Genomic DNA, 24,092 nt, shown 5'->3' with positions numbered 1-24,092 from the left:
TGGTACTATCTTTCCATTAAGTAGTTGGTATTTGTGTACAGAACAATTGAGGCTCCTCCTAAACTTCCAAAGTGGATAAACACAAATTATGTTCAGATATAAGAATTTATACATTTTGGAAAAACATGACATTTGAAAGCTTGAGTTCTGGGAACTTTGTGGCTGTGCTACTGTCCTTAATTGTGGCACTCCATGTAGGGGCCAGTGTGCAAGGACTTTATCAGAAGCTTTTCCAAATCCGACTGTAAATATCAATCCTGAAAGCTAATCCCAAGTAAGCAAACTAATCCACCCATCTTTCCCTGCTAGCAACTGCTTTGCCCCAGCCTTATAAATTATGTATATCCCTGGCTTCTTAAAGCTTCCTGCACTCCCGTTGTTTCTTTTTTTTCCCTGTTCTACTTCTAAGCTTAAGTGCAATTAAAGCTTTCCTTGTCTGTCTATTGTACCTGCTTCCAAAGACTTTCTCTGTAGGTGACACATCTTTTGAGGAACAGTAGCTTCTTACTTACTTTTATTACACCGACTTATAAGTCCTTCTAAAAGCCTTCATAAATTTTTCAGAATGGGTTTAAACGACATAAATACTCCGTAGACTCCATGTTACTGGTGATCTTTGATCCAGTACCTGTAACAAGGAAAAGGAAAGAGATACATTTTGTATATATTCAGTCAAAAATCTCCACCACTAAGTGCTTGAAGTAGTTGGGAGTGCTGAGATGATAACAACAGAGGGATGTTTTCCCTGCTTCTCAGTGACAGTGTTGATATGCTGGACCTAATATGTGACTGTGTTAAGTAGGTGTACAACTGTGGTATTAGAGAATTGCCTGCCATACAGATGGTCTTTGAGAGACAAAAAAAAGAGTGCAGGTGTAGTGTGCTAGTATGTCTGAGTAGACATAGTCTAAGCACGTGTTTTATGTGAAATGTTGTCTGAGTTTTAATTTCATGGTCATAAACAGAGGATTTTAGTGCCTCAGAGTGGAGTAGAACTGATGATTGTTTGCATGTTCCCTTTGCTTATTTCTAACAGGTGCATTGCTATAAATCCCTTTAGTCTAAAGAGATTTCCATGGACATTTTCTATAGTCTAGAATGGTTAATGTCTGCCCCTTTGTCATGTGGAGAATATTCTTGTATTGCTAATTAAAAAATGTTTCATTTCTGGTATTAGAGAAGTCTGTGAAATTAAAAAGCCTCACAAATCAAGGTGGTCATATCATAGATTATGTATTATATTTTATTTAATAATATTATTTACTTTAGTTTATATGGTAAGCATTCATGAATAATTAACCATTCCAAAGTGATTTGACGCTTCCCAATTAAAGACATCTTGTGCATATCTATATAGAAATAGGGAAAATAGTTACTTAATGTAGGACAACTTCATTAAAAGAAACAAAGAAAATGTAAAGTTAAGAAATTAGGAAATGTAGTAGAAATAAGCATCTGGGCAGGAGTCAAGAGTGCAGTAGCATTCTAATTTTTTTTAAATTGACTAGTAATACTGATCAGTTTACTTTCTTCTGTTTCTTTACTTCTTTACTTTCTTTTGTTTCTTTTCTTCCCAATTCTTTCCTCTTGCAATGTCAGGATAACCAAAATACAAGTGAAGGGCATAAAGAGGAAACTGAAGCACTAAAAGAGCAGCTCAGGGAGAAAGAGGAGACTGTTCAGGATCTGGAGGAACAGCTGGCTCTAGCCAAAGTGAATCTGAAAGATGCTGAAATCAAGTATGCAACACAGGTACAGAAACATTTTTCTATTCATCAGTCTGTGTGTGTGTTTGTGTTTCTCACCCCACCACTTACACTAGCATGATAGAATAGAATAGTTCAGCTGGAAGAGACCTACAATGATCATCTAGTCCAACTGCCTGACCACTTCAGGGCTGACCAAAAGTTAAAGCATGTTATTAAGGGCATTGTCCAAATGCCTCTTAAACACACAGGCATGGGGTATTGACCACCTCTCTAGGAATCCTGTTCCAGTCTGTGACCACCCTCTTGGCAAAGATTCGTTTCCTAATGTCAAGTCTGAACCTCCCCTGACGTGGCTTTGAACCATTCCCACGCATCTTGACACTGGATAATTTAAGAGAGACAGTTGCGTCTGAGGCCCTCTGACCTGTGGTCCCACTGCAGTTGCTGGCACTTAAGTTCACTTGCTCTAATCTCTCCAGTTGCTGGTACCGTGGACACACAGGCCCTTTGACCCACAGTCTGATTCCAGTTACTAGCACTTAGATCCCCCATACACCCACAAATGCACGCTGAATACAGACCCTCTCCCACAATGAAAGAGTTAAAATGATGTTTCATAAGAAGACAAGACAGACTGTTGATCAGGTGCAGGGCATGGCCAGACAAGCATATTGAGCAGCCGCTGTTCACACAACTGGCCTTTTTTAATTCCCTTACCCTCTATTTTTTCATTTTTGTTCCTCCCCAAATCACCTAGGTCCATCCATTTCCCTGCCTTTGGTTCCTCCACTAGACATTCCATGCGTCTTTCACAATCCTAAAATGCTCTTCACCTGCGTGCCATAATATATCCTATACTCCTGGGCAGTAACCACCCTTGGTGCAAAACATGCTCTGCAGTTAAGCCATCTTAATGGGTTTTACACCTGGACAATGGGACTGATGGCTCTCTGAGGAGGGGAGAACAGCCCCTGGAAGGGCCTGGCCAGGCTGTCTCTTCCTCAACCTCAGAATTTGGGTTCTTCGCTGCCTGCCATTGCTGTTCTGTGATGGGCTTTGGAATAGCTGAGGCAGAGTATTCTTTCAGCTCCCAGACCTGCATTTCCTTCTCTGTGCTCTACTGTGGATGTGCAGAGGAGCTTTTCATCACATAATGTAATGGCTGTTATGTTACATTGTATTTATTTATGGAAAGGTTTTTGTTAATACTCGGAATTGCAGGTTTAGCTTTTGGTCTGTGAATTGGGCTGCATCCTATACAAATAAAAACTCGGAAGTTTTATGAACTTGTAATTATATAGTAATCATATCTTTTATCATTCTGCGTATTTGTAGATGAAATTCTGTGGTTTTTGCTTTCTGGGATCTGAAATATTATCATTTAATATATATGTATTAGTAGGATAAAGGTACCATTTGACCAAGGTGACATATAGGATTATCAAGCTGAAGACCTCATCTCACACATAATATGCTGATGCATGTTGAAAGAAAGCCTGCATGTCTGTCAAGCTCATAACTTTTTTTTTTTTTTTTATTTTGTGGCTTATGTTTTCAGCTGAGCTCCCTGCAAGAAGTGATTCAGGCGAAGGAAGCTCTCCTAGAAGAGCAGGTTCACCAGCACCAAGCTGAATTGCTCAAGATAGTGGCCCAGTCAGATCTGGAAGTAGAGATGCAGCAGGTATATTTGATATAATAATCTTGTTATGGGAGGAGAAAGGAAAAGAAATTTTACCAGTCTGAAGACACCCTGAGAGAGCAGTTCTCATCAAAGTAACTCAGAAGGGGTGAGAAGAGATGATTTGATTGATTGGGGTTTTTTGGGATGCTAGTTTGGACTTTCTGAGTCCTAGCTTCAATCTGCTGATTTGCTATCAGCTGAAAAGAAAGAACAGTTAAAAAGAAGTATTAAGTTATTGTGCTCCAGTTCCTTATTTGTGAAACAGTGGTAAGCTCTTCCTACTGCACCAGGGCTCCAGAATAAGTGTCAACAAAAATGAAGTTATTCAGGCTATTAAAGTAGCTGTGTTATGAAAACTAGGTGTATGGATGAAACCAGGAAATCTAGCCTTCTTACGTTAGCCTTCCAGATACTGGTATAGCACTGTCTCTCTCACAGAACCTGCGTACACTTCAGAGAAAGCTAGAGGAGCAGGAAGCAGCTCTCCTAGGACGAACTCAGGTGGTAGAATTGCTGCAGCAGGAATTACGTACTGCTGAACAACAAAACCAGGTACCTTTTCATGCTTTGCTTATTGCCTTACTCTCATGTGTAAGTGGTGGATAGGGCCTTTGTCAATATTTCAGATTAGCTTATTTCTGGCACCAGGTTTCCAGCATGAAATCAGCTGGGGAGCTCCCTCAGGTCAGGTTTTAGAGCTTCAGGTCTGTATGCATAGCTTATAGTAGATCCAGACAAACAACAGGGATAGGGATGCTGCAGCAGCCATCTCTAGTGACCCAGATTCTGGGCAGGTGGACAGGGACAAAAGCTATCCATACTCCACATTGCTGACTGATACATTCAAAGCCATCAAATACACAATGCTTTGCCGAAGACAAAAGTGCCTAACACAGCTGTAGCTACGCTGCTCTGGACTGCAGTATCCAGGCCAGATCATAGCATATGCAGATATTCTTTGGTATGTCTTGCTGAGAAACTTGCTAATATGATGACACAGCTTCTGGAGTGGTATTGGCTCTCACTTAATCATTTTGGAGCGTGAAGAGAATGAGATCAAGTCTGTGCATATATGACTATATATACATGTGCCCCTTGAGACAGAGTTTAGTATGCAATCTCTTAAAAGGCTTGTTTGCAGATATAGGATGAGTGTATTTTTCATTTTTTTTTCCAGTATCTGAACTTCTGAAAATAATTCTTCAACCCATCAGAAGATACTTACACTGTATCAGTCTCATGCTAGTAGGCTGCACAATCTCCAGCCAATCTAGTGCTAAACTTCAATAACTTTTATACACTTATACATCACTGTATTTTCTTTTCCCGTGTGTCCCAGCCAGGCACAGTGGTGGGACCTCTTACCACCAGGCAGAGGTGAAGAGCCTCAGTGAGCTGACTTGTACTCCCTACTGATTACATTGCTCACCAGGGTGTTTCATGGAGTGGCAGCATGGATATCTTCATGGCATGGTTGTTGGGATCCCCTGACTCCTCCTCTGTGTGTTTGACTGCTCTCATGCACATTATATGGTCAGAGGGAGACCTTGGTACACATATAAGCTTGAGGCCACGTGCCTGAGGCTTCTCTTCCTACCCATAAAGTAAAGGGAGCTCCTCGTCAGCCTCCTCCTGAAACTAGCTATGCTGACCACCCACAGTTCCGGGAGGAGGAAGTTTCACAAAAGGAATTCTGGCAAGTGTAGGGTCTGTTTCTCTTCCTTGTTTGTCTTAAATCTCTGGTCAGTGTCAGCCAGCTTTGTGGGATCTTTCTTGAAGCAGTGGGCACTGTGTGGAGCACTCTGTTTGTTACCTCTGGTTTCCTATTTCAGCATTTTTGACCACCTTTCACATACACACTTTTATTCTGTTTTCTAACTGTACTCTGCAATTGTTGAGGTCCCCCTCTTTTGTTGTAGCCCTTCCTCCCGTTTTTGGGAAGCTTTCTTTCCTCTAAAAGAGAACTCATAGCCACTGTTCTATTGTTTATTTCTCTACATTCCCCTGCTCTAAATCAAGACATCTTTTCTTTACCGAAATTGAGAGTTCTTGTTTCTCCCAGCATTGCTTTCTTGCAATTTGCAAATAGTAGGGCAGTTTCTTTCTAACAATTTGAGATTTCTGCCATATTTATGTCCTCCTTTCTGCTACTTAGCTATTTGAAAAGGATTTAATGGCAGTTTTAAAAATATAATTCAGGTGCTTTGCTTTGGCAATGTATTGAACTAGTTGAGAGTTACGTTCATTTCCATATCCTTTTACAGACACTCCTAGATCAGTGCCAGAAGATGGAAGTGGATCTAAGCTCCCTGAGGGATGTGCTAGATGCAGAGAGACGAGAGTCTCAGGATCTCAGAGAGAAGATGGAGATGGAACTAGCTGAGAGGAAGCTGTCTTCCCATCGCTTGCAGGAGGAGGTGCAGTGTCTCTCAGAACAGCTGGAAGAGGCAAGAAGAGCACAAGCTGAATTAGAGATGAAGTATAAAGACCTGGAGCAGGAACGAAGGCTGGAGGTGGAAGAGAAAAATCTGCAGATCAGTTGTCTTAAGGTGGCTGAGCAAGAGCTGCAATCTAGCCATGCTGCCCTTGTAGCTGAAAATGATCAGCTGAAACAGGATGTTGACCGGCTGTTGGTGTTGTCTGACAAAAACAGTGCTACAATACAGAAACTACAGGGTGAGCAAGCACAGCAGTTTGGTGAAACAGGTTCTCAAGAGCCTAAGGATCATTGGGTTGCCTTTTATTTGGCTTTGTTTTTATAATAGCTCATAAGAAAGTCTTGGTATAACAATTCCTAATTGCATAGGAACATAGGAGTAGTTGTACTCTCTCAAACTAAAGGTCCCTCTAGCGCGATCCCACCTTTCTGTCTTTGGCAGTGACCAAAGCGAATTGCAAGAGGAGGAGCATAAGAGTAGGGCAGCATATATGGTGCTTTCCTTGTGTACTGTCCCAGCCTAGAATCTCTTAAGGCTTATGGATTTCTTGAGCCAGATGTATTTTTTTAACTAATTTTAATAACTTGTTGGATTTTTTCCATCAAGTTATGTAAGTTCTTTTTAGATGTGCCATGTTCTTCAGAGTGAATTTCTACTGAAATTATAAAGTAAAAGAAAGTAAAACAACCAAGGAAAGCAAACTGTACCATTTTCTCTGTAGGCTTGTATTAGAACTAATAACATTGATCTTGCCTCAAGCTATTATTTCAAATTGATTTTCTTCCAGCTCCTTTACGGCCCAAAACTGAAGCAGTAACTGAGAGATAAGGGATCTCATATACTATTGTGTATATGTGTAAACTGGATATATTTCAGCAAAAAAAGGCAAGAACACACCTTAACTCCCTTTTTTCCCCTCTCCATTAGATGAACTTGTACAGAAATCTGAAGAACTTGTCTGTTGTCAGAATGAGCTGAAATCCCAGTCAGTAGTGCAGGTGTCTGAATTGAAGAAACAGGTATGATCTTTTCATGGGTCTCCTGAAATTTTCCCACATGTTGGGGAACTGAAACTGAATGAAATGTTTGGAATTCCTTTTTTATGATGTATTGCTTGAGAAAGGCTCTTATGCATTCTCTTAGCTGATGGGCAGACATGTTATGACTATGGAAGCCTGAGAAGAAATAGGAGTCAATTTGAGTAGTTTAAAAGTTGCCAATTGATTTCTTAAAAGGTTAACTGAAAGATCGAAGCCTAATGTGTAGTATAAACTGTATTGAAATTTATCTTTCTCCCCTCCATCCTATGTTTAAACAGGATGAAACGACTTCACAAGAAAAAACAATAGATCAGGAAGATCGGAATGGGACTTCACTGCTACCCACAGAAAACTTGGAAAGACAGAAGACTGAAGGTGGTATGATTATCTTACCTATTTGAATATTCTTAAAATATTTAAGAATTATTCTTGCCTAATTTTAGATAATAAACATGTCCATGGTTACTGGTTCATTACGCTTTCATTGCCAAGATCTTCAAAAATACTCTATAATTCTTTCCAGTGGATAAAGTAGAATTTAATTCTAAACGGAAAAGGAGCTATTTGAATCGCAGACAGTGAACAGACTGACAGAAACAAATAAGTAAACCATCTGGAATTATTAAAAAGACTGGGCTGTGCATCACAGACCTGCCTGCATGGTGTTGTCTTGTGATATAAAGTGATGGTTGGTGTTTTGGCCATGAGGCGGAGTGGGTAGAACTTGCTACCTGTATGGTTCACGTGCTTCATATTCCTGCATGTGTGATCTATGGTGATAGGTGCAAAGAACATGGAGAAGACATGAAAAGGCTAGGATGAAGGCAAGGATGGTGGTAATATGTGATTGCAGGCTTTTCCAGAAAAAGTCGCCAAGGTTAGCTTCATTGTGATAGGGCATATTAAGTTCAATGAATAGTTTTGGTTTATTGGGTTTTTTTGTTCCATTAATGCCAGTTATGCCTAAGGATTCTAGAATAAACTTTGTATTCCAAGATGCTGTGCACTCGCACAATCTTAGATTGTACAAAATAAGATATAATTGAAGTAGTAGCTCCTCTCTGATACGAAATGCTGACAATCTGCAGGTGGTGCTTCTGGGGGCGGGTATTTTTGTTAGCTTTTGCTGAAACAGTAAAGGGTCCATACATATGCCACATTAAAAAAAAAAAAAAAAAAACAAAAAAAACAGACAGATAATTAATTTGGTTTTAAGTGTCTATGTATGTAGACTGGTAGCAGTATAGACTGGTAGCGTGTAGTTATATAGAGTATATAACTCTATCAGAATTGTAGTGTAAAAAGATGGGTTCCCACAGTTTTCTACTTTAGGGTATGGTGTGCTATGGCAATAGGCGGTCTTGATTTTTGCAGAAATAGATTCCTTTTGCTTCCTGTCATTCAGAGTTATACCCTCTTCGTAAGAATCCTCGTGGGGGAGTAATTACCAGTAAACCAGATTCCTGCAGTCCTAGAACATCTCCCTTTTCTCTTTTTATTCCATGAACTCAGAAATGCAGGTCTTTAATGGACTTGAAGACATCATTTAGAGTCCCAAAGAGAAGAAGCCCTCTTGAAAGGCTGCAATAAGGCCTCCCTGGAGCCTTCTCTTCACCGGGCTCAACAACCCCAACTCTCTCGGCCTTTCTTCATAGGAGAGGTGTTCCATCCCTCTGATCATTGCACTCACTCTAACAGATCCATGTCTGTCTTGTACTGGGGGACCCCAGAACTGGACACAGTACTCTAGGTGGGGTCTCATGAGAGCGGAGTAGAGGGTGAGAATAGTCTCCCTCAACCTGCTGCCCACACTTCTTTTGATGCAGTCCAGGTTATGATTGACTTTCTGGGCTGCAAGTGCACATTGCCAGCTCCTGTCCAATTTTTACCAGTATCCCCAAGTCCTTCTCCTCAGGCCTGCTCTCAATCCATTCACCTCCTAGGTTGTATTGATACTGAGGATTGCCCCAACTCAGGTGCAGGACCTTGCACTTGGCCTTGTTGAACTTCACGAGGTCTGCATGGGCCCACTCCTCAAGCTTGTCAAGGTCTCTCTGGATGGCATCCCTTCCCTTTAGCGAATCAACTGCACCACTCAGCTTGGTGTCATCTGAAAGCTTGCTGAGGGTGCACTCAATCCCACTGTCTATGTCATGAATGAAGACAGTAAATAGTATTGGTCCAGTACAGATCCTTGAGGGGCACCACTTATTACTGGTTTCCACTTGGACACTGAACCATTGACTATAACTCTTTGCACGCAGCCATCTAGCCAGTTCCTTATCCATCTAACAGTCCATCCATCAAATACATATCCCTGCAATTTAGTGGCAAGAACGTTGGGGGGGGACCATATCAAAGGCCTTACAGAAGTCCAGCTTTTAATCTGATATGCCCTGCATTAAGATCGAGTATATCCAAAATGTACCTAGAAGGCTTTCATCAGCTTTCTTAAAAAGCATGTCCTTCCTCTGCTGAAAGGAATTCCACCTGAAAAACGCAGTGACTTTTAGAGCTTCGCTGTCATGTTACTTACAAGGTCTTTCCCAATGCATGTTTACCTGCATGTTTACTTCAAAACAAGCTTTTTTTGTTGTAATTGTGTTTCCAGTGGGTGTTGAACACTTGGTTACTGACATTTTTTAACATTTTAAACACTGGGAGATGTAATTCCTTAAAAACAAAACATAACAAAAAACCCCAAAAGATTAAATGGAAACGTAAAAAACCATCATCTTTCAAACCTCCTCTGTAGGTTCTAAATACTTTGTTACTCCTCTTCATCTCCTGATGACTTTCTAATTTGTCAGTCTTATTTAAAGTGTGATGCCTAAAACTGCCCACAGTACTCCAGTCCTAACTTGAGTAAAATGAAATAAGGATTTACATATAGTTATCTTATATTTTGCAATTTCTGATGATTTTCAAGCAGACCTCAACAAATGCTTCCAAACTACTTAACTATAATTCTTTTAAATGTAAACACTTTTGAAATCTTTAAGTGTTTTTTTTTAAGTACAGTCTTTTTTAATTTTAAGTACAGTCTTTTTTAATTTTCATGGGCTTAGCAGTGCATTGTACCAGCATATCTGTTGCTCTCTTTACTAGCCACATGGATTCCTTAAACTTTTCTTGAAGCAGCTCTTTGAGTGATTGAATGTCTCTCCTCCTGCTACATAAGAGATCATTGAGTTTACCTTTTTCTGCTTTCCCCTCTACACTAAGAAAATAGACAAGAGTTAGGTTGACAGTTGGACTCGATTATCTTAAGGGTCTTTTCCAACCTAAATGATTCTGTGATTCTGTCATCTTCAGGAAAAGCCTATGAAGTTCAGCCAGTTTCAAAGAAAGCAAACATCTGGATTGACAGCGAGAGATTGCTTTTCAGAGTCACTGTATAGATAATTTAACATTAGATGTAAGGCTTTCTCTAGTTCACTTAGTGGAACAAAAAGTTGTTGAAAGACTACGGTATGGTATGAATCGATAAAGGAAAGCCATTATCACAGAAAACGGACAGACTGCTTTCCAGATGTTACAATTCACAAAAACAATTCACCTGAGCCTTCTCAAAATACATAATACTTTAACTTGGCAAACACCATTTTGTATAGGCAATTGTATATAGAAAAGAGTTTAAGGGGCACAAAAGAAAACCTTATACCATATGTTAATGTTATGTCCTCTCTGCATGCTCAGAATCTGAAAGTACAAAAATTCTTATCCCTAACAGAACTGTTTAATGTGGTCCTGAATTTTGTTTTGCATATATATTAACATATGTTTCATATCATCGTTGATCGTTACATGTTCACAAAAATGGGGCCTGTTTTTTTAATGCTTCTAAGTTGATATTTCTGAGTAAGAAATACACTGTATAAGTTGTTTTACTGGCCTTTATACTAAAAGGTTGAGGCATCATCTCTAATAGAATTAGCTAGAACTGAGATGAATCATAGAATGAGAGAATAATTTACGTTGGAAGGGATTGAAGGTGGATTTTAGTCCAGCTTCTTCCTAGAAGCAGGATCAGCTGTGAGATCAGACTGGGTTGCTCAAGCCTTTATCTAGTCAGGTCTTGAAAACCTCCAATGATGGTGACTGCACAACCTCCCTGGGCAACCTGTTATGCCACTTGACTGTCCTCATGGCAGAAAAGGTCTTCATTGCATCCAGTTGGAACCTGTTTTGTTCCTGTATGTGTATGTTGTCTTTTGTCCTCGTACCTTGCACCACTGTAAAAAGTCTGGCTTTGTGTTCTCAGTAACCTCTTCATAGGTGTTGGAAGGCTGCTTTTAGGTCTCCCCACAGCCTTCTATTCTGCAGGGTAAAAAAGCCTTGTTCCCTCAGCGTCTTCTCACAGGGAAAATGCTCCAAGACCATCTTGGTGGTCTTCTGAACTTGCTTCAGTTTGTCAATGTCTTTCCTATATTGGGGGTCCAAAACTGAATGCAGTACTTGAAATGCAGTCTAATGAGTGCCCAGTCGAAGAGGATAATATCTTCGATCAATCTGCTGGCTAGACTGCTGTTCATACAGTCCAGGATGCTGTTGACCTTGTTTGCTGACAGGCACGCTTGCTGGCTGATGTTTAGCCTAATGTCTAGCAGATCCTCTTCATCCTTTCTTGCAGAGCTGGTCCCCAGCCTGCATTCCCAGGAGCGGGACTTTACATTTGTCCTTGTTGAATTTCATGAGGTTCCTGTTGCCCCATTCTTCTAGCCTGTCTAGGTTGCTGTAAATGGCAGCCCTGCCAGTGAGGGTATCGGCTGTTTCTCCCCAGTATGTTGTTTTCTCCAAACTTGAGTATGCGCTCTGCCACCTCCCAGTCACAGATAAAGATGTTAAATGGGAGAGGTCACAGATAGACTTCTGTGATGTTCCACTTGTTACTAGCCTCCAGACAGAGTATGACCTATTCACCACTGTTCTCTGAGCCTGATCATCAACCATTTTTTCATGCATTGAGTTGTCCTTCAGTCCAGACCATCGCTTCTTATTTTTGATACAAAAATACTGTGCGAGACGCTGGCAAAAGCCTTGTTAAAGTCAAGGTAAATGCTATCTGCTGCTCTCTCCTCATCCACAAATGCATAAAAGGCAATCAGGTAGTCCAAATATGATTTAACCTTGGTAAATCCATGCTGACTGTTTCTCAGTCACTGCCTCCTCTTCCATGTGCCTGCTAATGTGCTTCAAGAGGACTCACTTTGTGATTTCTGGAGGGACTGAAGTGAGGCATACTGGCTTGTAGTTTACCATATCATCTTTTTGGCCTTTTTTTGAAGATGGATACACCATTTGTCTTTCTCCAGTCATAGTGAACTTCCCTCAATTTCCATAACCTTTCACTGATGATATTGTCCTTGCAAGGACACTGGCCAGCTCTCTCAGGACCCTTGAATGCAAGACAACTCATCTGTTTTCATAAATTTACATTGCTTGATTTCTCACAAGTAGTCGCTGACTCAATCCTCAGGACAGAGGCTTGGAAAACTTTGTTGGTGAAGACAGAGACAAAGAAGGTACAGAGTATCTTAGTGACAGTGCACACAGGTAATGCTAAATCGTAAACCTCATTCAGTGACAGTCCCACATATTCCTTGTTCAGCCTTTTACTACTAATGTAGAGGTAGAAGCTGTTCTTGTTACCCTTGGCATCCCTTGCAAATCTCAACTCCAGTCATTTTTGGCTTTTCTAACACTGTCATTTCGTAAAATGTTCCTGAATTCCAGCTTTGCAGCCTGTTGCTGTTATCTCCTATACATTTTTTTGTGTCAGAGCTCCGTCATGAGTTCCCCGTTTACTCAGTCCAGTCTCCTGATGTGTTGCCTTGTTTTCCTGAGTGTTGAGATGGATTGTCCTTGCACTTGGAGGGTGCTGTCTTTACAAACGTGCCAGCCTTCCTGAGCAACTTTGCCTTTCAGAGCTGTCTGCCATGGGATCCCACCTTCTAGTTCCCCAAATAAGGTGAAGTCTGGGATCTGTACCTCTGTTACTCTCCTTCCTCACCCTCCTCAGGATCTTGAACTCCTCTATTTCATGGTCACAACAGCCAAGGCTGCTGCTGATATTCACATATCCAGCCAGTTATTCCCTGCTTATAAACAGCAGACCTAGCTGTGTGTCACTCTTGGTTGGCCCATCCAGTACCTGTATCAAGAATTTATCTCTGACGCTCTCCAGAAACCTCACAGATTGCTTGCGTTCTAACGTGTTACCCTTCCAGCAGACGTCAGGGACATTAAGGTCTCCCAGAAGATTCAGGGTCTGTGACACAGAGACTTCCTCAAATTGTTTAAAGACAGACATTTACTGGCAAGTAGCCAGCGTGGAAATGAACATGTTATCTGTCTTCCCAGGTATAGAGAAGACTGAGATGGTGCCTGTTGGTATCAAATATAAATGGAAGCTTATTCCTGTAGTAATTAATCAGGAAAGCTAAATAACCATAATTATTGCTTTCAAACATGATTTTTTTTTTCCTAGATGTGTTACAGGACACTTTTTTGCCTATTTTTTGCTTTGGAGTATCAAAATGTCTTGAGTATCGTATAATGGTTGAGGTTGGAAGGGACCCAGAGCCAGTTGCCTAGGACCACATCCAGATGGCTTTTGAATGTCTCCAAGGAGGGAGCCTCCACAACCTCTCTGGGCAGCCTGTGCCGGTGCTCAGTCACCCTCGCAGTGGGAAAAGTGTTTCCTGATGTTCAGAGGGAACCTCCTATGTTTCAGTTTGTGCCCGTTGCCTCTGGTCCTGTCACTGGGCACCACTGGAAAGAGCTTGGCTCCATCTCCTTTATGTTCTTCCTTCAGGTATTTATGCTCATGGATGAGATCACTCATGAGCCTTCTCTTCGCTAGGGTAAAGAGTCCCAGCCCTCTCGGCTTTTCATCACAGAAGAGATGCTCGTGTCCCTTAATCATTTTAGTGGCTCTTTGTTGGACTCTCTCCAGTATGTCCGTGTCTCTCCTGTACTCAGGAGCCCAGAACTGGACACAGTACTCGAGGTGTGGCTTCACCAGTGCTGAGTAGAGGCAAATGAATACTTTGCCTAATGCAGCCCAGGATGCCGTGAGCCTTCTTTGTGGCAAGGGCACATTGCTGGCTCCCCGTCAGCTTGGTGTCAGCCAGGACCCGCAGGGCCTTTTCTGCAAAGCTGCTTTCCAGCTGGGTGGTCCCCAGCATAAACTGGTGCTATGGGGTTGTTCCTTGCCAGGTGGAGGACTTTGCGCTTCTCCTTGTTGAACTTCATGAGGTTCCTGTCAGCCCATGGCTCCAGCCTGTCCAGGTCCCTCTGGATGGCAGCAGAACCCTCTGGTGTATCAGCAGCTTCTCCCAGTTTTGTGTCATCTGCAAGCTTGCTGAGGGTGTAATGTGCCCCATCATCCAGATCATTAATGAAGGTGTTGAACAGGATCACACCTGGTATTGACCCCTGGGTACACTGCTAAGTTACTGGCCTCCAACTAGACTTCATGCTGCTGATCACCACCCTCTTGACTGGCCATTCAGCCAATTGTCAATCCACCTCATTGTCTGCTCATCCAGCCCATATGTCAACAGCTTCTCTATGAGGCTCTTATGGGAGAGAGTGCCAAAGCCTTACTGAAGGCCTTGATGATACCCACTGCTCTCCTCTCATCTACCAAGTCAGTCATTTCATCATATACAGTGACATACCTATGATAAATGGGGTTTATATGCCAGTTTACAGAAATATAAGGGTAAAAATATTCTGGGTCAATCAGCAGCTGAGTTCTTGTACCAATCTTGACTTGGACTGTGGCCCTTGAGTGCCTATAAAAAAACCAAACCACATTATCCAATGACAGTGTTATATATCTCCACTACATAAGTGTAACTAACAGCTGTGTGCCCTATTCTCTAAAGCTCCTGGAAGAATATCCTGTTACTCTCTAAATCGGAGTATTAATTTTCAAACAAATTGTTTGTGTTTGAATGTTTCAGAAATACCACACTTGCAACTTGTTCTCCAGGAGCCTCAGCAGGAAGCTGTGATGGTCACAGAAAATGCGAAGCAGGTAATGATTAAGCAGCTGAAATAAACTAAAACTAAAATAGGTCAAGGACTGGCCTTAAAACAGCTAAGCTGTTATGGCCTTTTTCAACAATCCTCTTTGGAAGGTTATTATTAACTGGATTAATGATGAAAGACAGAAATAGCTTCCAAATACTGCTTGTACTGTGTTCTTACCACACTGTATTTCCCTTTGCTGGCTGTGTGGAATTCTTGTGTCCTTCATCCACCCAGTCCATATTCGTGCTATTTTCTGCCTCTTGTGAGTTAGTTCTTCAGCAAAGCCATAGGCTAAACTGAGGGAAGTCTCAGGAAATACAATTCCAAAGGCTCAACTGTTATTATAGGATGCCTTTCAAACCAACCCTATCCATTCCCACTGCCGTGATGGGGATCTGGCAGACTGACTGGAGGAAGCTGAGTTCTCTTTGTTAAGTGGGAGACAAGTAGACTCTATCCATGTACTCTTCCACTGTGAACAGCGGCAGGTACAATTGCAGTCAGTCTATTGGTGAGAAGAGTGCAGGATTAGATACCTGCTGCTCTGCTTTATACTCAGTCAGCAAGGTGATGGAAATGACTGCCTCTGTTTATCTCTACTAAGAATCTGTTGTAGAATTGTTTGTTAGCTTAGAGCAAGGCCTCAGCTCTTTCCACGCTGCTCCACTCTGTTCCAACCTGCCCGCAGGGGGAAGGGGATAATGCTGTGTTTTATCTAATACATTCCTCTCCAACAGAGAGATTTTATAGTGTATATATTACTGTGAAGTATTAGGGCAAAAGGTGACATTTGGGATTCATGTCGGAACTGGAGAAAACATTTTGAGTCAGCTCATGCTGTTTGACTTCAGACCCTTACACTCCAACTGCCTGTAGTCGAGGTGTAAGCTGGTGGATGAAGGGGTACACACACACACACACACACACGCACACGGTCTTCTCAAGGGCAGATATAAGCCTTTGAGCTATTTGCTAGGGCCACTTTGTAGACAGGGGAGATAACAGGTTCTTTAGCATATGATTCACCTGGACAAAGGTGTATGTTGAAAATGGGTCAGTGAATCCAACGCTGGAATTGTCTGTTTCAATGTCTTATTTATAAAAAGAGTCTAGCCAAATAGCTTGCATGTAAGTATTTATAGTTGGACAGCTATATCCTGCCATTTGTGCATCTGACCCATGACTTTAGGCCAAGATATGTGTGACTCCAAACCCAGTTCAGGGGTTTGGGTCATGTGCACGTTATTTGGATGCACGCCATACATCAGTGCTTGGAGCTTGCAAAGGCAAAGTGCTCTAGAACTTAGGGCTGGAGATCATTTCCTTATGATTGTGTGACCTGTACTTACAGCAAATGTTAATTCTGAACATTTTGTTTTGAATCTTTCCATTGATGGCTTGAGTTGTGTTTTTTATTTGTTTTTTTGGGGGGGTAGGAGGGAGTAGCTTTTTTTAGAGACGCTTTACTTAGTTCTGACTCCTAGTCTCTTTGTACTCTAGTTCAAACCTTTTCCCACAGAAGTAGTACTAACGGTGCCAATTGTTTGTTGTGGTGAAAGACAATGTGTGTTCGGAACTAGCCAGAAATATTGCCATTTGTTTTAGGTGCATGCGAACTTATAAGTGGACTTTTCAGAATGAAGAAATTAATAGATGAAGTCTTAGTTCTTGTATGGAAGTCAACAGCAAACTAACCAATTTTCTGGGCTTTATTCAGCATCTTTGTGTGGGCAAAATGAGTTTGTGTCTGTGAAACAGCAAAATCTCCTCTCTTTTTCCAGTGCGTTCCATCTTCTTCAACAGTCAGGTTCTGTCCTGTCTGACAGAGAAGCTAGAGACACATAGCAGTTGTGGGGTGGTTTGTTTGTTTGTGTAGTGGAGCCTAGTGTAAATTTCCTGGGAAGACTGGAGGTTCTTTATCTGCTGGAGTAGTGAAGCATGCAGTGACAAACGCATGACTTTTCACCTTCTCTGCTTGGGTGGTTCAGTGAAAGGTTATGAATCTATAGTTGGTCCCTTTGAAGAACTGAAGATGGAAGAGGAAGCATCTCAAGGTGGGAAGGAAGTTATTAGATCGTTTCATTCATTGATATCCTAATCTGCTGAGATATGGCTCTTGCTTAACATCAAAACCAATTTAATTTTTTAAATTTATTTTCATTAGGCATCAGAGTTGCATCTAAAGTTGGGACTGGTAGTTTTTACTAAAAGCTTGGCAGAGCAGCAGACAGCTAAGATAGCTGTCTTCTAATGCAAAGATCATGGCTCAAAACTAAGTATTTTTTCTTCAAACAATAGAATAAGAATGTTGGACCTCAGGCGAAATTGCAAGACTTGCAGACTGTGGAAGCTCCAGCCTCTTACGTAGACTGCTCTTCTACTTCTACAGGTGAGGACACAGAATTAAGCATGTGACAAGAAAATTGTGTACATTTTAGAAGTTTCAGGGACAAATCTAAGCTGATTTGGAAAGAGGAGCTTTGAGGTCAGAATCTAAAGATGTACAGGAGGTAGAAAAGATGCACATGAGGTAGAAGAGAACATTCTAGGGTGGGATGGATAGGATATATCAGAAGAGAAGAAAGAAGTGGTCCCTAAGATGAGAAAAGGAGAAGGGTTTGAAGGAGAGTGTGTTTGTAGATGCAAAGGCTGATGTGTAAGACACAGAAGAGAATTAAGATAAGATGAAGAACTGGGTTCGTCTCTGCAAGCTAGTAAGTTTCTTTTTGTGTCTGGAATTACCACCCCCACCCCCACTCACAAATTATTAAAAAAAAAAAAAAAAAAAAAAAACAACAACAAACCACCAAACAAAACAACCTGTTACCTAGTTCACTTGTCTCTTTGCCTCTTCACTCTTCTGTAGAGGTTAGATATAGTGTAGATTTAGGTGATGCCAGCATGCAGCAAATGCAGGAGGTTTTGCATGTGCAGAGCTGTTGGGGATGTCTGAGTGGAATGCATAGGCTAACACTCTTCTTTTTTTTTTTTTTTCTTTGGTTTTGTCTTTCTCTCCTTGGAAACTAGAGAAGCTTCAGTCCCGTATATTGTTTCTCCACTTACCTACTGACTTTACATGCAACTTGTTATGCTGATGGTGACAAGTGTACCTTTTATCACTAGGTGTGTCAGGAGAACTGGTGAATTCTGCAGTGCAAAAGCCTTTTGATGACACTTTGGTGCTCCCTGAGGTACAAATGTAGTTCAGAACTTTTTTCCCTCTCAGTATGTATGCATCTGTGGATATGAAAGCTTTAATTTAGTTTAAAAGCCCCAAAGAGTTGTTTTTTTAACATCCTGTAACTTAAAGTGGTTGTTGCAACACTGCAACAGGCTTTAAAAGATAGCTCTCCTTTAATGGTTCCTTGTAAATTGTTTCTGCCCTCCAAACTGATGAATAGACAGCCTTTACAACACAAGATGGTGACTTATTGGTGGGCTGCTGATCCATGATTTCTGGGAAGTATTTGTGACTGCTTTTCTTTTGTAATCTGATTTTGGGGGTGGGAGGAAACCTTAAGATAGTTATTTGGAAAAAGCCAAGCACTTTGGTCCAGATGCTTTGTCTAGTGCTTTCACTTTAGAGATGGACAAACTGGAATATGGGCTTCTGCCCTGTTTCTTTGCCATGTTAAATGGACAGATAGAATAGGGGACAAAATCTCCTCATTAAGAGACTATGGATAGGATGCCAGGAAAATGTGTCTGGATGAGTACACTGGAGGGCTTGTGAGAATCGTAGGAGAACTGAAACACTTCATAATCATACTATCTTGTAATCAGGAGAGAATGGGAAATAAGAGAATGGGAAGTTACATTTATGGCCTAATCCTTAAGCCAGAATCTTTCATGATGCAACTTCAGAAACTGAAATGAACAAAAATGACCTGAGGGGTCCTCCTGTTATTAGCGAGGCTACTATTTATCGCAGTAGCCTCACTAATAACAGGAGGACCCCTCAGGTCATTTTGTTGGAGCCAGCTCAAGAAAGGATATCCTTGAACTACAAAATGTGGAAAGCAGATACTTCCAAAAGTGACCCTTTCACAGGATTCAAAGGAAAATTTATACCTATTATTTTCTTTTAGGCAAGAACAGGTGGCTGTCCCAATGGAAGCGAGCAGTTTACTGAGGAAAATTGTCCACCTGGAATTCTAGAATATCTTGCTGCAGAGAAACAGAGAGAGCTGTCAGTTTTGCTGCTGGAACTGAAAGAAGCCCAAGAAGAAATAACTTTTCTGAAAAGGCAGCTCAAGGGCCCAAACAGCCAAACTTCTACAGGTAACCAAACAGGAGAAGCAGCTAACCAGCTGGAAGATAATTCCCAGATATGGTTTATTGAGAGGGAAGAGCAAAAGGCTTCAGATACACAAAATGAGTTGGGCAGTAGCTCGTTACTGAGAGAAATAGAAATGCGGCAAACTGGTGTGCTTCAGGAAAACGGGATCAGTCTTCAAGAAGTGTCCCAGGGGAGCGCTGTCCCCTGCAGAGGGGAGATGGAGGCAATGCAAGAAGTCTCTACAGCAGATCCAGAGCCTGGCACCTCTCAATCTCAAGAACTGAAAAAGTTACAAAACCAAATTACAGAACTGCAAATAATTCTGCAGAAATCAGAAGAATCCTATAAGAAAGATCTAGGAGAAAAAGGTGCAGAAATAAATAGGCTTAACCAGTTGGCTGAGGAATACAGAAGAAAACTTGAGGATTCTGACAGTGCATTTTGTGTTTTGACTGAAGAACGAGATCAGCTCCTGCATCAGATGAAGCAACTTGAGGAAAACCTAGCTCTTTCAGAAAAGCAGAGACTGTCAGACAGTCAAAGCAGTCTTCTGAGAGAACAAATCCAGAGCCTTAAAAACGAATTCAAATCCAAGGAGATAAAAATTGAAGCTTTGCAAAAAGACTTGGATGAAGCGCAACTTCAGCTTTCTGACCAGGACATGCAACTAAAAGATCTGAGAAGCCAGATCAAGAAGAAGGAATGTGAAGTACTTGATCTAGAACAACTTTTGAGGAAGAATACAGCTGAGATAGAAGAGCTTTCCCAAAACTTAGCCTCAAAGGGACGTGAAGCGGCAAGCTTAGAACAGCTTGTTGCTGAACACACCAAGTCTATAGAGAGCCTGCAACAAACCTTGCTGGAGAAAGACCAACAGATGACAGAGATCAGTGTCAGCATGTCTGAGAAAATGGTCCTGCTGAATGAAGAGAAATTTTCTCTAGGAAATGAGCTGAAGAGTCTTAAAGAGCAAACAAGTCTATTATTAAAAGCTCAGGAAGAAAAAGACCAAAACATAGAAGCAAAAGATACATATCTGAATTGTGGGGCATATGAGCAGCAGTATGAGACAGAGGCAGCATGTAAAGAAAGCGAGGTATTAGTAAATAAATTTGAACTTCTGAAAAAAGAAAATGAGCAAGTAAAGCGGAAGCTGCAGGCAGCACTTGTTAACAGGAGGGAGCTTCTGAAGAAGGTTAGCAAATTGGAGAATGAATTAGTACAACTGAGAAGAGAACAGGAATCAGGAACCTCAGTGTGTCAAGAAGCTGAAGGGGAGGAAAACATGACAAGCGTGATAAGCAGAGAAGTGAATCTTGAAAGCCAGCCCAGTGAGGAGTATCTAATGCAATTGCTTTCTGAAAAGGAATCTGAGTTACAGAGCATCCGGAAGGACCTGCTGGATAAAGAAACTACTGAAGCACAATTGCAGGCAGTGATTGAGGAAATGAGGCAAAGCTTGCAAGGTAAGACAAACATTGTTTCAATTAAAGATGAAATCATGGAGGGTCAGACAATTGCTGACGAAGTAACTAAAACCAATAAAAGGCCGAAAGATTATGAAGAAAACGAAAAAAATAGTTCAGCAGCTACAAATCTTGAAGAAAACCAAAAGTCTGCTCTGAAAGAGAGGATTTCAACTCTTGAACAAGAAAAAGAACAACTTCAAAAAAAACTTCAGGAAGCCCTGGTATCTCGCAAAGACACTATAAAAAAGGCTCAAGAAAAAGACAGGCATCACAGAGAACAGCTGAAACAGCAGAAAGATGATTACAACATCCTACAAGAACAATTTGATAAGCAAAGCAAAGAGAAGGAGAGCATCCAAGCCCAGCTCAGACAACTCCAAGAACAGAAAGGATCAACAGAGAGTGTTCTTGGGAATCAAGGTGGGTTGGATTCTTCATGCATGGAAGCAGAAAATACAACAAATAACAAGCTTGTACAAGTTGCAGATGTTTCTGGGGAAGAGTTTAAGAAAAAACTTGAAAAATTGCAGATGGAGAAAGAGGAATTGGAATATAACGTTAGCCATATGGAAAGTGAACTTGCTTGCAAATCAGAATTAGCCTTTCATTTGCAAGAGCACATAGCACAGTTGTTTCTGGACATAGAAAGGCTAAAGAGAACCTCTGACCAAGCTGAAGCTAAGGCAGCAAGTCTTCAGACAGAATTGGAGGAGAGTCGAGCAAAAATTTGTAGAGAGGGCAGTCTGGAAGACCTGAAAACACTTATGCACCAGAAGGATGAAGAAATGGAATTTCTTAACTTGCAGTTAAGGGAGAAAAGTGAAGCTCTCAATAATGTGCAGGCACAGTTGACAGAAAAAGAGGATTCAGTCAAGAGACTGTGTAGTCAGTTGGAAACTCAGGCTCAGGTACATGAGGAACAAAGCAAGCGACTGCAAAGAGAGTTGCTTGAAATTCAGGAGAAGCAAGATGACGGTGCAGAAGCAGCTAAACAGAAGAATCAAATGCAGAGAAAGTTGCAAGCTGCACTTATCTCTAGAAAAGAGGCACTAAAGGAGAGCAAATCTCTAAAAGAGGAGCTGGCTAATGCTAAAACTACTATTGAAAATCTTTCTGTCAAGTTGACGAATATGGAAAGCCAAATATGTGGCCATGTTAAAGAAACAGATACTTTAAGAGAAAAGTTAGTGGACCTCACTGAAGAGCGAGAAAAACTTATTGCGGAAGTTGATAAAGTACTTACAGAAAATCAGAATCTTGATGGATGCTGTAAAAACCTGACATTTACTCTAGATAGAGTTGTTCTAGAGAAGGAGAAGCTGGAGAAGGAGATGGAATCCTTGAAATGCTTTCAAGCTGCTGAGAGTTCTGAGTGGCATGAAAAATACCGGGAGCTTCAGAAAGAATATGAAACTCTCCTGCAGTCATATGAGAATGTGAGTAATGAGGCTGAGCGGATTCAGCGTGTTTTGGAAACTGTTAGGCAGGAAAAGCAGGAAATTTTCATTAAGCTGAAAAGTGTTGAAGCAAAAAAGGAGGAAACAGATAAGCAGCTACAGGAAGCTGGACAGGAAATTGATGGAATGAAGGAGAAAATGAGGAAATTTGCAAAATCAAAGCAACAAAAGATCCTGGAACTAGAGGAGGAGAACGAGAAGCTTAGAGCAGAGATGCGTTTTACGGATGGAGAGCTACACAGGACTGGAGATGTCTTTACAAATAGTAGCCTGGAAGAAGATCTGGAGAGCCCTAGGAGGGATTACCAGTCTCTTTCTGCTCAGCTTGAGACAGTAATGGCTGAAAAGGAGTCTCTTACTCAAGAGATCACAGACTTAAAGTGTCATTTGCAGTTAACAGAATCTAAGCTGAAGGAAAGCAGAGAACTGGTAGACAAGTATGTTGCTCAGAAGACAACAGGGGAAGAAACAAATCAGGCAGTTGCCACACCACCACCAATGGAGAGGACTGAAAATCAAGTGGACATAAGTTATAGACCAAAGTCTCCTGCTGCAGAGCTGGAACAAAAAGCATTTGAAGGTAGTAGTCCTTGTGAAGATCTTGGTACCTACATACAGCAGATAGCTGATCTCACAGAGCGAATCACAGAACTAGAAGATAATAGGAGGGCTTCAGAACAACAGCTGGGTGACATCCGCATGTGTGTTGAGACTTTAGCAGGTGAGAAACGGGCTTTAGAGACCCAAATGGAAGAGAAAGTCCATGAATTGAATGCTCTTCAGGACACAGTAGCAAAGATGGAACAAACGGTCCAAAAAACCAAAGACGATCTCATCAGGATGACAGAACTGAAGGACACACTAGAGGCTGAGAAGGATGATTTGGAAGAAAGGCTCATGAATCAGCTGGCAGAACTTAATGGGAGTATTGGAAATTACCAGCAAGATGCAACAGACTTCCAAATCAAAAATGAGCAACTGAAACATGAGCTTCAGAGTTTGCAGAGAATGATGCATGAACTGGAGGAGGAGAAATGTCAGATGGCAAAGGAGAAAAGTAAAGCAAGTTCAGAAAAGCAAAAGGAATTTGTAGAAAAGCTAAAATGCAGTTGGAGGGGAGACAGCAGCACACATGTAAAGGAGCTTCAGGAATTGCTGAAACAGAAACAGCAGGAGATTAAGCAGCTGCAGAAGGACTGTATTAAAAGCCAGGAAAAGAACAGTAGTTTAGAAAGAACTGTTAAAGCTCTGGAATTTCTGCAGAGTGAGTCTCAGAAAGAGGTAGAAGCAGCCAAAGAGACTTTAGCTAAAGCGGTTGAAGACACCAAGAAAGCCCAAGCAGAGCTTGCTCTCTGCAGAGTAGTATTGGATGACACCCAGAGTGAGGCAGCAAGGGTTCTAGCAGAGAGTGTCAAAGTGAAAGAAGAGTTGCAGGCAAACAAAGAGAATATTAAAATTCAAATGAAGAAAAAAGATGAGGACTTTGAGAGAAGACTGGAACAGGAAAAAGACAAGCACTTAAAGGAAATTAAAAAAATGGAAGAAAAGCTGGCAACTTTGCAGAGGGAGAAAGACTATATGGAAACAACTGTTAGTGATCTTCAAGACTCCTTGAAGACAAAGGATCAAGAAGCCAAGCAATTGGAAGGCAACCTAAATAAAACACTAGCCCAGCTTGCAGCCTTCACCAGGAGCATGTCTTCCCTTCAAGATGACAGGGATAGAGTCATAGATGAATCAAAAACATGGGAGAAGAAATTCACTGAATCTATTCAAAAGAAGGAGGAAGAAATACGTTCAAAAGAGGAAACTTGTGCTGTGCTAAAGGACCAGATGAAGCAGATGACCATACATGTGGAAGAACTTCAGGCTCATATATCCAGGTAAAGAAGGTGATAATGACTCAGCTGGTATTCTTATATTTCCTTTTGACAAAGCAGCAGCCAGAGGTGAGGTAGGATTCCCCTCTCCTTTTG

General features: G+C 41.3%; 1 protein-coding gene across 6 annotated transcripts in view; it reads left to right on the top strand.

The window, feature by feature from the left end:
* Nucleotides 1-24,092, top strand: part of GOLGB1 (golgin B1) — a 53,650-nt gene that overhangs the window by 11,607 nt on the left and 17,951 nt on the right. For 5 of the 6 annotated variants that reach the window (XR_014227890.1, XM_082309340.1, XM_082309342.1 and 2 more), the window contains 10 exons: nucleotides 1,600-1,752; nucleotides 3,268-3,390; nucleotides 3,829-3,942; nucleotides 5,655-6,066; nucleotides 6,756-6,847; nucleotides 7,147-7,243; nucleotides 14,842-14,915; nucleotides 17,210-17,300; nucleotides 18,035-18,102; nucleotides 19,000-23,999. Coding sequence is in view for 5 of the 6 variants with exons in the window: in XM_082309340.1 (XP_082165466.1) it covers nucleotides 1,600-1,752; nucleotides 3,268-3,390; nucleotides 3,829-3,942; nucleotides 5,655-6,066; nucleotides 6,756-6,847; nucleotides 7,147-7,243; nucleotides 14,842-14,915; nucleotides 17,210-17,300; nucleotides 18,035-18,102; nucleotides 19,000-23,999 (6,224 nt within the window). In the remaining variant the exon portion in view is untranslated. Of the gene's footprint in view, nucleotides 1-1,599; nucleotides 1,753-3,267; nucleotides 3,391-3,828; nucleotides 3,943-5,654; nucleotides 6,067-6,755; nucleotides 6,848-7,146; nucleotides 7,244-14,841; nucleotides 14,916-17,209; nucleotides 17,301-18,034; nucleotides 18,103-18,999; nucleotides 24,000-24,092 lie in introns of those variants that run through there. The other variant, XM_082309344.1, reaches the window with a different exon arrangement.

This window comes from Platalea leucorodia (assembly GCF_965183815.1).
Source record: "Platalea leucorodia genome assembly, chromosome: 4".
Taxonomy (NCBI): domain Eukaryota; kingdom Metazoa; phylum Chordata; class Aves; order Pelecaniformes; family Threskiornithidae; genus Platalea; species Platalea leucorodia.
This window is presented reverse-complemented; position numbering and strand designations above follow the sequence as displayed.